This window comes from Harpia harpyja, chromosome 3 (assembly GCF_026419915.1).
Source record: "Harpia harpyja isolate bHarHar1 chromosome 3, bHarHar1 primary haplotype, whole genome shotgun sequence".
NCBI classification, from domain to species: Eukaryota; Metazoa; Chordata; class Aves; order Accipitriformes; family Accipitridae; genus Harpia; species Harpia harpyja.
Window position 1 is genome coordinate 14425794 of NC_068942.1, and position 13139 is coordinate 14438932.

At 36.7% G+C, this 13139-nt stretch overlaps 1 protein-coding gene across 3 annotated transcripts in view; it reads left to right on the plus strand.

Annotated features, from left to right (window-relative positions):
- The window catches only part of ASCC3 (activating signal cointegrator 1 complex subunit 3), a 287526-nt gene that overhangs the window by 244112 nt on the left and 30275 nt on the right, over positions 1-13139 (plus strand). For 2 of the 3 annotated variants that reach the window (XM_052781435.1, XM_052781436.1), the window contains exons 35-36: positions 1123-1234; positions 1527-1661. The exons of the other annotated variant lie outside the window; for it this stretch is intronic. In XM_052781435.1, the coding sequence (XP_052637395.1) occupies positions 1123-1234; positions 1527-1661 (247 nt within the window). The remainder of the gene's footprint in view (positions 1-1122; positions 1235-1526; positions 1662-13139) is intronic. 3 annotated transcript variants of the gene reach the window in all.

The following is a 13139-nucleotide window of genomic DNA, read 5'->3' on the forward strand; positions in this document are numbered from 1 at the left end:
TGACAGTATTTTACAGAATTAAATGAGCAGGGACAACCTTTTTTACTGTGCTTGTTAACATTTCAATAAATCATCAAATATTTTGTTTGTTTGAATTCCACTTGGAAATCACATTATTTAATTGCTCTGCTTAAATTCAGAATTTTTAAACTTTCTGAGCATGCTCAAGTTTTCCTTTACTGCTCATTGAACTTAATTGTTATATTTTGAATTCGTGCCTTTATTAAATCTAGGACACAAGTTCTTACATTTTTTTCTGGAGTTTTCTAGATAAAAGCTCTCCCTGAAATTATGTTAGTTTGTGTGAGTAAGAATCTTATAATACAGCTTAAGTTCTATGGTTAAGGAGTGCAAACTTCAGTCACTGGGTCTTTTTTATACGCTGGCATAACAATATGTTTTGGCACACTTTATAAACATTTTTCCTTCATACAGATAACTAAGAATCATTGTTACTATATCTAGTTTACCTAAACAATTTTAACTGAAAATGAACATGTGAAGTAACCACATTGACAAGTAATCTATTCCTTTTTTTAGCATTTTTAACTTTGAGAAGAAAATGACATGGAAATATAACAACCAACACCAACATTTGGATTGGTGTATGGTTACTTTTTCAAGACATGTCACTATATAACTAGTTTTTATTTTCAGAGTTCCAGGATGTAAGAACAGTTGCCATCCTTGGTGGGTTTTCTTCCTTTCTCTTGAAGTTAAAATACTGTTACTTGTGTTAGTATTGCTTGTTTACTTTCATACTTACATGATCAGGAAAATATACTTATGCAATCAGGAAAATTTTCCCACTAACAAAATATAGCCAGTCGAGTTCTGTTTGTATCAACCTTTCTATTAATAGACAGATAAATTACCATCTTTCCATATGTACATGCTTATATTATGTTGGTTACTCCCACAAACCATTTAAGCATCATGAATTTCTTGTTAGACTATATAAGGGAATAGTTCTGCATTTAATTGTTTAGTGTGGATATTTGTTGTTCCAAGTATGTGTGTGTATTATAGCAGCCTTGTAAGTTTTCCTACAAGACGTTATTGTTTAAAATCTTCAGAGTGTAAAAAGTATTCATGTAATGCATCTGTTTTCAATTTATCTAGTTACTATAACTTGGATGATGTGAGCCATGACACTATGAATAAGTACCTCTCAAGCCTTGTTGAGAAATCCCTCTTTGATTTGGAATGTTCCTACTGTATTGAAATTGGGGAGGTAAGACTAATCTGTGCCTTACAAGATTCAGTAAGATACATGCTCCTAAAATTTGGGAACAGCAAGATACATGCTCCTGATCTGAGATGTTAGAATTCATCTATGGAGCTATTTGTAAGACTTAAATTGAAAACTGAGCTTAATTGGGATTGCAGCTAAATTATGATGCTAAATCATTTCTGCTGTTCTCTCTTATGAAGAGTCTTAAAATATTTTACAGGAGGAGCCATTGTAGGAACCATTTATACTGAACCATGTAGGAACCACATATATTTGATTCCTCTTCTAACAGGATAATCGCAGCATTGAACCTCTGACATATGGCCGCATTGCTTCCTATTACTATTTGAAGCATCCAACTATTGGGATGTTCAAAGATCAGTTGAAACCTGAAAGCAACATTGAAGAATTGCTCTTAATTCTGACAGTAAGTGCTGATATTTTCTTAATTTCAACATATGTAACTCGTGACTCTTAAAGACACTTAGAAATATATGAAAAAACACCCCAAAATTAAGAAAAACCTTTCTTCCCTGATCTTTAATTTTATTTTTTCTTGTTTTGAGTAATATACCTGAATCATTTTTTTGTTTCAAGTGTTTCATCTAATCAGTACATCAAAATTAGTGTATACACCTGTTTCTTTTCTTATGTCCCTTTATAATGTTCATGATCTATACAAATCTGATGGGTTTTTTTTTTAAGTTAGGTATAATACTAAAATGCCAGAATAATAACTGCATATCAACGTCCTAAATCCATACGAGGGCCATCACTTTGCATTGGGACAATCTGGAAGATACAGCAGCTTTAAGAAGTGGGGAAGACATGAGGAAGACCTGTTTCCTAAAATGCCTTCTTTTCATTCTCCTAGCCACCTTATGATCCTGAGGTCATAACCTGCAATAATATTAGCTCATACAGTTAGTCTAGTGACTGTTTAGTAGAAAAGTACAATGCAAGTCAAAAGATTGTAGGGTACAAATCTGGGGACATGGTGTACAATGCAGCATGATAATATTACATTCTCATCATAAAAGAATCAGGTTTTACTCCATTTTCAAGCACTTAAATAGTTATATCTACAAAATCCTCTTTTTCAAAATGGTATAACTCCACTTGTATACACATATTTGAAAACAAGAAGTGCCTGAATATTATCCAGGAAAACTTATTTCTGCCCACTTATGATTATAGTCTCTGGTATATTATGTACAAGTGGCCCAAATTCTTTAATATGCTGATTTCCAAGTGTTAACTTCAAAATCTCAAATATGTATGTTACTTTTATATTCACTATTGTTTTGACATGCTGCCAAAATTTCTCTAAGGAGCAATAAAAGAAGAAAAATAAAAATAGTGCTATTCAACAGTTTGCATCTCAACAAAACCTGATCAGCATTTTATGGCACTAGGAAGGCCACTTTTCTAGTACAGAGACTTTATTTCTGATAAATTTAAATCACCTGCTGCAAACATTCAGAGTGTTAGAGCTCAGAAATAAAGGCCACAGTAATCTTTTATAATGGAAAGTGTTAGACAGCCTAAATAGGGGAATTGCTATCACTGACCCTGCAATATCTGTTCTTCTGTTGTCAGAAAACATTGCAAATTATATGAAATGAAATTCAGTGTATTTGGCTGAATTCAAAATGGTAATCAACCACAATTCCTATATATGCTGTATGTAAAATAACTGAAATTTTAAAAAGAAATACCCACTAGTGAACAGAAGTTTAATATAATGTTGAATATTCAAGGTGAGAGCTTTACTCCAGCTGCTCTTTAAATTCTCTTCTCTCTAGAGAAAATTTTCTCCACCTAGAAACTTCAGAATTTTTTTTCAGACAAATTTGTTACAGGGAAAGTTTGAGAATAGCATTAGCAGAGATGGGGGACATTTCATGACACTGCCTAAGCTAATAAGCAGCATATGGAAGATGAATGATGTAAGCAGAACCTAGTGCTGTCTATCTTATGTTAGTGCTCCTCATCTATTTAAACAGCTTGCATCCATGAAGCACAAAGGTAAATGGCAAATATTTCTGTTGTAGACAAAACCTAGCACCTTACTGTTGGGCAGAGATTGTAAAATTTAAAATTAATTAATCTTGCTTTAATTCTTTCTAATTCTTTTTTTTTTTCCCCCTGGAAATATAGTCTTGGATGTTGTCCATTTACAGTCTTAAGAGGAATGAGACTAAAAATAAAATCAGTTAGGGGTCAAAATGTGCCATGTATCAATCTGAAAGATGGAAAGGATGTATGAATACTGGATGCCATTATAGCTGACAGTTTTTCCTTACTTTTTATGCAGATATTGATTTTCATAATTATTAGTGGAATTAATGTTCTGTCTTGTTGAAGGTATAAATTGAAAGGGGTCTTTTCAGTCTGATGTAGTGTTGAAAAGAACTGCTGTTTCAACAGAGTTATTGCCAAGGATATTTTTTTTTTCCCCTAAACACCGTGAATTAATGAGTTTTATAATTATGGCAGTTGCTTCACACCTCTATTGTTAACCAATGACATTACATCTGCCTTGCTCCACTGGTGCCTTCCTCCTTCTTATTGAAGCATTTAGCAGTTTTGGCAATGGGGAATTACATGGCATGGGGTAAGTAGTCTAATTAGGTATAAGTGAAAATCCTGAGGGAAAAGGATATTTAAAAAGTAATTTAAAGAATCTCTTAATGATGCTGGAACTGAAAGCTGTAGCTATAGTACAAAAAGGCCAGTTATCGTTGCAAAACATAATTATAATTGTGATTATTCTGCTGATCACTCAGTTTTAAAGTTTTGAATTTTGGCCTGTGCTATTTAAGAATAACCTTCCAAAACATTTCTCAAATGCAGTTGCAGGATTTTGTAGATGTGACATGTGGGTCTTTTTTTTGTTGGCATTGTTCATAATCTTGCAAACCTTTAGACATTTACAAGTTGTCTGATGTATATAAGGAAGGCAGAAGTGTACAACTGTAACAAAGAAAATACTGATGCTGTGTGTTTGAAATGGGATACATGCAAGTTTTTAGCAATTGTCAATGTGTAACTCAAAAAGGAGCAAAAGTTTGTTTAAAACAAAACCAGGAAAAAAGCAAGATTGCATTCCAGAGTTCGGAAATTTATGATCGTATTAAGGTTTTTAAATCTGAGTTTGATTAAGGGAATTTGAGTTTCAGATTTATATGTTGCCATGCTGATGGGAGTGTGCAGAATTCAGGATCATTCACCGATGAATTATCAATGAATGTTTGCAACTCACATGAAAAAGTAATTGAGTCATCCTGTGTCTAGTGCTGATGAGTCTCTCAAAAGTCACTTGATAGCAAGATTTGTTTCTACTTAGTAGTCAAGACCATTCAGTCTTCTCCAGTATCTGTTCTTTTCTCTGTTTTTATTTCATCTTTTCATGTGATCATCTGCCAGCATTTTGCAAGATCAAATGAATATTTTTTCCAGTATGGTTTAGGGGTTGAAGTATCTATAACATGAACAAGAATGGCACATGGGAACAGTCCTGCAGTCATGTTGGAAGTATACAGTAATAAGTGATACAAATAGGTGGAGTACAATCCCCTCATGCTTTGCCTTCTCTTCTCAGTCAATCTGTACTCGAGATGTTTAATCTGTCTTGGGTTTGCAGTTAGCAGGCAAAGTTCAGATTCAGTTACTTTTGTAACTGACTTGTGCTAGTGGACCTGTAATTTTTCTGAGATAAAATATTTGATGCTTTTTCATAGAGCTTTCTTTAAAACTTTCCTAACCGTGCTTCAGACAGTAGTAATCCAAATGAGCTTAATCGCTGTTGAGTTACGGTGCTTCTTGCATTAAGTATTATTGATGAGAAAGTGTTCATGAATTATTACTGACAGGCTGGATTTCCCTGAGGTACCTAAAGACTGTTTCCTTTTATTCTGAAAGTTAGGTGCAGAGATTAGAACAGAGATCTGGGTAAAAAACAGTGAGAGATACTTTGGGGTAATTTTTGTTGTTTTCTGTAGTAAATCAGCAGTCACCACAGATCTTTTTAAAAGCAAATGTAGGTTTGTTGTACCTTGAGGAAAGGAGGTCTGTCTTGATTGATCAGGACTGATGGCTAGATCCACTAGCTTCATGATTTTTGGTGATTTGTTACTATGCTTATCTGGTTATCTGGTAAATATTCTTATTTACAGAGCAAATACTTTGTCATATCTGTTCATACTAGGCAGTGAAGGGGAGAACCATCTTTCAGCCCATGTTTTATCTGCATGTTGTCCCTTATTTCTGTTATTTAATGCTACCTATAAGAGAGAACTGGTTGGTTTTCTTGTGCCTACTGCTGCCTTTTATGTAAACTGGTTATAAGAGATGGGTTTCTTTCTAACGGGGAAGCTTAGGGAAAGAACAGCATGGTGTTTGTGTTATACTGGAACATAGGTATCCATCTTTCTATGATATAAACATGGACTTCTAAGTTTGCTATCCACATACCTCTTCCGTATATTTCTACCTGATAATTGACATGGTTTTGTTACACTGGCTTGTATTAGACTAAGTATTTTGGAATTCAGCAGCAAATCTGGCATTGCTGGAGTGGCAGATTTGGAAGGTAGAAGGAGGAGGTTCATGAAACAGGTGCTCTCCATCCCAGATACATAGATAACAGAAGACTAAAGTTATTAACACCATATCTGTCTTTCATTACCTGTTAGGTATTTGTATTATGAGATTCTAGGTAACTCGGTGTTATGGGTTTGTGTGGTGGGGTTTTGGTAGCAGGGGAGGGGGCTGCAGGGCCGGCTCCTGTGAGAAGCTGCTAGAAGCTTCCCCAGCTCCAAGTCGGACCTGCCTCTGGCCCAGGCCGAGCCCGTCAGCGACGGCAGTATCACCTCTGGGAGAACGGATTTAAGAAGGGGAACCTGCAGCGAGTAGGGGGATTGGAATGTGAGAGGAACCCCTCTGCAGACACCGAGGTCGGAGAGGAAGGAGGGGAGGAGGGGCTGCCCCTGCAGCCCGTGGTGAGACAGCAGGCTGTGTCCCCCCCCAGCCCATGGAGGGGAGCGGGGGAGCAGATGCCCACCTGCAGCCTGGGGAGAGAGGAGCCCACGCCAGAGCAGGGGGATGCCCCCCAAGATGGCCGGGACTCCATGGGAAAGCCCACACTGGAGCAGTCTGGGCCTGAAGGACTGCAGCCCGCGGAAAGGACCCACGCTGGACCAGTTCATGAAGAACTGCAGCCCGTGGGAAGGACCCACATTGGAGAAGTTTGTGAAGGACTGTCTCCCGTGAGAGGGACCCCACAGTGGAGCAGGGGATGAGTGAGGAGTCCTCCTCCTGAGGAGGAAGGAGCGGCAGAGACAATGTGTGGTGAGCTGACCACAACCCCCATTCCCTGTCCCCTTTGCTGCTGTGGGGGAGGAGGGAGAGAAAATCAGGAGTGGAGTTGAGCCCAGGAAGGAGGGAGGGTTGGGGGGAAGGTGTGCTAAGGTTTGGGTTTACTTCCCAATATCCTTGTTTTGATTTGATTGGTAGTAAATTAAATTGATTTCATTTCTTCCCCAAGTTGAGCCTGTCTTTTGCCCATGACCATAAGTGGTGAGTGATCCCTCCCAGTCCTTGTCTCGACCCATGAGCATTTCCTTGTTTTCTCCTCATCCCACTGTGGCTGGGGGGGAGGAGTGAGTGAGCAGCTGTGTGGTGCTTTGTTACCGGCTGGGCTTAAACCACAACACTCAGTTAACCTATAGCTTTATTTTCTGTTCATCATCATTGGCACATCCTATTCTAACCAGCGAAATATTGCAAGTCTTTTTACACTCTTAGTCTAAAATAATTTTATTTCCTTAGCAGGATTCTATCTTAAAGCTGTTGTTTCAGTCTGTCATTAAGGGGCCACAAAAGTTTTTGACTCAGCGATAAACCATCTTTTCCACTTGTCGCCAGTTAGATGCCAGGGAAGGAGGAATTAAGAAGTTACAAAAATATTGTCCAGGAACAAGCTAATGTGAGCTGTTCTGTGTAACATTTTCTCTGCAAGCCATGGCAGATACATTGCTTTTGGTTTCTTTAATATATTATATAAAACTGGTTTTCTGTTCTATGAGCCCTTTCAGAAAAAAATCAGATCACACTTCCTAAGTCAGTCATTTTCTAGTTTAAATTTACGTTTACGTTTATTTTGGAAGGAAATAAAGGTGCTACTGTAATTTTCTTCAAGGCATACAAGTACAGCAAGACTGTATTCATTATGTTACTCTTTTTAAATATGGCATTTCAGTGTCAAGAATAGAAATACTTTATTACGTAAACTTTATATCAAATGAAAAGCAATTATGTTACATGCTAACCTTTGAAGAACTTACATATTTTATTTCACATAAATTGTGCATTCTCAACAATACAAACATGACTGCTGTGGCCACTCTACAAATAGGAACAGGCCTCAGCCATTATGCATATTTTAGTGACCCCTTATAATAGGAGAAAACTGTTACCTCTTACCATTAAATCTTTTCTTCACAATAAGTGCATACCTAGGACTGTTCAATGCATAAAGTTTATCCTAAAGACAGGCATTTCCAGAATCATTTACTTAATTATTATACAGCTTATATTCTCTGGATTTTAATATTTTAAGACATTTGTGCTTCAGTTCCCACTTGGAACATCTAGAGAGTATCACAGTATCTTTAATAAAATAGTTTAAATTTGAATATTTTATTTGGCTTCATGGAAATAGAACAAAATGCTACAGTGAATTTTAATAGCATCCAAATTTCATCATCTATATCCAGTATATTCAAAATACCTTGTACTTAGCAGAAAGAGTACTTACATACATGAGTATTCTCACCTATTAAATTTGTCTTGATTTTTCTCTAGTCCCAGTAGATGGAGCAGTTTTGAATGTTACTGTAGTACTTAAATATAGTAATTTTTTTCTAACATCATGACATAATTATTTCTTATTTTTCTTTTTCCAAATGATTGTTTGCTTTTTCGTTTGAAAGCATCGTATGCTGCCCGCCTTTCCAGAAAAGCACAATCAGTTGGTAAATCAAGATGACAGTGCCCACCACTGACAGCTAACTGAATATGGCATAAGTCTTTCATTTTTATAGCATCAGTAAGAAAGAATTAGATTCAAAACCACAAAATATAAAACCTTCCCATCTCCAATACACATGACTCTCTAATCTCCGATTAACACATCTCCTTTTTTTTCCCCTCCAATCTTCTTACTCAACTTCTGTCATTACTTGCCAGATTAAAAAACTGAATCAATACTCAGGAAAGTTAAAATAAAACCTATTTTAAAGTTGAAGGTAAAGGTTTCTGACATACATTTCCCATGAGGTAAGCTGTAAGACAAGAACTGTTATCTTGGAAATAATATAGTATTTTTAATTTTATGGGTTTTTTCAATTTGTTTTGATTGCAGTGCAGTGTCCCAGGGAAAAACTTGTGAAAGTTTGTATAGCTGTGGTAGTGGAAGCCAGTAGCCTCAGGCTACATCCCCATTTCAAACAGCTGCTTTAGTAACTGTTTCTGTCAGAAAAATGAGGAAATAAATTCCTTTAACAGGAGCTATAGATGCAGTTATAGCAGGAAAACACTCATGTATACCAATGAAAACTATTTTGATGAGCCAGGAAGCTATTACACTTGTATCTGCTAGGGTAGATAGGAGTACTGTCCTGGTCTTATACTTACAAATGTGCTGCCATCTGTGGCAAATCAATGCTTGTCCTTGGTATGTATGCTAGAAGCAAGTTCAGTGATAGCAAGCTTGGTTTAGCTGACTGCTTAAAGCTGCAGGCAATTCAACCGTGCAGCATTTATTTATTTAATTTTTTAAGGACAAAAGTCTTTTACCACTTAGCAGTTAGAATTGTAGCCATCATCTTTATGCGAGATTTCAAACTGTGCATAGTTGTGTACATGCAGCCAATACTTTGCAAAGTATTCATATTGAAAATGAAATGGCTTTTTTTTTTCAGCAGTCATGTCATATGGCTCTGTTTTCAAATATACAATATATTTGTTGAAATAATGTTTGTGTTTGTTGAAACAAAACTGAAGTTCTAAACTGCATCTTTATTAAGATAAATCTGAACATTTTTATAATGCATAATGCTGCTTTGATAAATGGCTGTGGGTTCAAATGCCCCAAGTACTCCAGAAGGCAGTCTTACAAGTTCGGTATGCCTTTAGCAAGTCAGTACAAGTTCTACCTACTTTGTGCCTCCCAATTTGTAATTAAAGGGGCAACAGGCAAATTTAGGCCCTCTGCAACCCACAGTTCTTTTGTCTGCATTGGTTTCTAGTTAGTTATTGCCTTTGCTTTTCACAGAATTATACTATTGCACTATAAATTATAGCAGTTACAATGATATTGCTGATGAATTTGTTTTCACAGAATTCAGTTCACTTAGTGACACCAACTCAGTCTTACTGACTGCTGTTTAAAGGCACACATGTTTTTCTCTGTCAGCAAAGAAGTTATTGCTCAGACTTGTAAAACTGTTAAGAATGAAGATGGCATTTTGTAGCTTGTTCTCTGATTGGAACAGAAGTTTCAGGATAAGGATTGGTTTGGCTGAAATAATTACATCATACAAGATTGGTATCCAGCATATATTGTTCCTTTAGCATAGTAGTTTAAAAAAAAGGACATAAGAGGATTACTGATCAGTCCTTAATGAAGTATCTGACACTTGTATTTTCCTATTTACATTTAGATTCTTTCTTTGTCTCATTCTTTTCTTTTTTTTTTCCTGATGGAACCTGGCTAGCTTCAGAAGGTTGAATTTTATTTTAAATGTTGATGTTGTGTATTATCACAGATGAAGTTTTAAGAAATTGGCCTCTCCTATTAAGTCTAGTATTTACAAGGTGCTTTATTTCAGTTACTTAGGTAGCTCATGCTACCTATAATGTTAGAAGAAATTGCAGAGGGATTTTTGCTACCAAAAGACCAAAACTTTTCTTAGCATTTGAAAAAGTTACTATATATATTTGTAAATTTGGTATAGCACAGTAGGCTTGCTTTTAGAGAACAAACAGTTGCAGATTTTCTTCACCTCTGCAGCTTAATGGGCCTGTGGGCCTGTGAAAACAGTCAAATTATGCACTTTTCTAAGTAATTTTACCTGGGATTACGCTCAAATACAGCTTTCCTTAATTTATAGTAGATCGTTGTCCTATTTCACATGGAAGAGTCAAATCAGACATCACCAATTTGATTGGGTTGCCCACATGCCAACTTCCCATGCCTTTCCTTTCTGTCTTCCAGTGGAAAAGACTAGCAAGGCAGCAGATATTATTCAAACTACTAGTTTTCAGAAAGAGAAGATATCTCAAGTCTATTCCTCTCACCTTAGAAGGTGAGAAAATGGCTAAAATCCCTCTCACAACAGGTCTCTTAAATCCTTCTCCTGTCAAGGTGAAAGCATGCTACTGTGTTCACTTATATTTATTTAGTGTGTGCATGCATGTCTACTTACAAAATATTTTTAGGTACAACTGATGCATACAGCATTAAGAAATTTTATCTTAAACATATTAAATCATTGAATGCACAGTATTCTGTAGGTTAATGAGATGAATTCCAGCTGGTTTATTATTTGCTTAAGGCAGCAAGCAAATGTAAACAACATGAGGTGTAGATAATAGACTATTTTTTCTTTTGTATATGATTGTCTTAATATTTACTATATGCAGTCATATAAGATGCTAATTTTTAATACTTCTTTAGCTATAAGAATGCGTGTTTGCTTTCTCTTGATTCGCACAGAACAGATGGATGCTTGACTGCCTGCTAATCCACAGCTGGAATGGTTTCAGCGGTTTCCACGTTGCTGGGTTAGAGTGGCTTTTCTAGTGGACTGAGAGGGCAGCAAGAGAGGGATATCATTATTCATCAGTATCCCAGTGGGATCGCTGCCAGCAGAGATTAATTTTTTCTGTTATGCTTGTAAAACAAGCTCAGGTGGAGTCTCTAATCCTCAGGGCACGGGTGGCAGATCAAGGAAGATGCTACAAAGCTAGTTAATTTTCAGATTCTAGGGGAAACAGAAGCTCTGTTAGATGTATAAATACATGATTGCAAATTTAAGTAGCTCAAATCCAAATGGGATCTTCCTAGACATCTGGTACTGAAAATCTCTGTTTTCTTTGTCTTTTAAAAGAAGTTCTTAAAACTTTACACCAGAGGCAAAATGTCTGCAACTCTCTTAATCATCAGTTATCTTTCCATTTTAATTTTTTTTTTTTTTTAATACAGCTCTTACAGTGTAGTTCAGGTGAATGCCTTTATTTACAGGTAGAAAAGACATGGTATAAGTCTGTGCAGGAACACCAAGTTTACAGTATTCTCACAAATTTGTGTGCAGTGAACATCACCAAGAAAAATTATCACTTGCCGTCCAAAAAGGGTTAGATCTGCCCTAGGAATGCATGGTACATCCCATTCAGGTGATGGGATGATCTGTTAAGGTCAAGTGTGGTACAAGGGCATTTTTGCCATGTTACTCACTGTATCAGACCTCTGGTCATTCATGACAGAAGTGTTGATAGAACTTCCTCAAATCAAGCACATGAAATTACTGACAGATTGTCTGTTTAATAGACTTCAAATATTTTTTCTCTTACTGTCGTCTTTGTTTCCTCAGTGATTACCCATCTTCCCCACCCTTGTAATTATCAGTGTCTTTCATCTCTGCATTACCTTGTAGCTCTTGAGTTCTTCAAAACATTGGGTCAGGTTTTCAAGCAATGTTAATTCACAGTTACACTGAAATGAGTGGAGATGTGTGAGTTTTTATCAGCAGGGAACTACCCTTATTGAAATTTACTTGCAGCAGCTGTCACTTCCTCTTCAGTTGTGTTTTTTTATTATTATATTAAACTATTTTCATTTAAAAGTGCTCAGAGTGAGACCAGTAGCATTGGCTTGCTGAAAACATTGTGCATGTAGGCACCTTCCAAGTTTCCCATATATTCTTGCCAGTTCATATTGTTCTTCTATTATTCTGGGCTTGAGCCTCTCTTGAACAGAGGCTGCTAGTCATTTCACCACATGATGACAGGTATTCACGCCTGTGAACTTTTTATTCCTTTTTGTCTCTGGTCACATAGTAGTCTAGATCCGGAATTTAATCCAGTACAAAAATGCAGCAATGTGCATTTGTGGCTCCCCACTAGGGGAGCTGCCACAGGTCAGCAGATCTGAAATCCAGTTTTCAACACACAGAGCTTTTACAGCTTGCTATTAACATATACAGTATGTATGGGCCCCATTTCACATCAAGAATTAGTAGCTCGTACTCCTGTCTCCATGCAGAGTAGCATTAACTTAATGCAGAGATCTGTTAACTTCTTCCCTGGGTCTGGGCTCTGCACTGGAAGATCCCAATGGAGGATCAAAGCCAAAGATGGAAAATGACTGATCGCTTTCCCGGGGAAAGCTGTGTGCCAAGATTTGCTATTACAATTTTTATTGCTATCATCATCTCAATCAGTAGTTCAGCCAGCTGATTCAGCCAAGCTCAGCTTCAAAATGTGGACAAACATCCAAATGGAACTCAAGTAGATTTCTCATGACAATCAGAGTTTTGAATGTATACTCAGAGAGATTTTCCCAGTTTTGTGTTAGCACATTACTGAGTTCATGCACTGAAAAGATTTTCTGTATTAGTGCAATACAGTTAGTTTCAGTACAGCCAAAAACAGTCGGTTTTAAATCTTTCCTATAATGTGACTTCAGATTACAGGGGAGGAAAGTTGTGGGTCACTGCCCCATCTAGGTTTTAAGATTAAAAAAAATGGGGTGATGATAATGCATTCAGAATGCACAGGTTCAAAGCGTTCTCATGAAAAGTAATAGGAAAAGTCAGGCATCTTGGAGAGGTGAAAATCT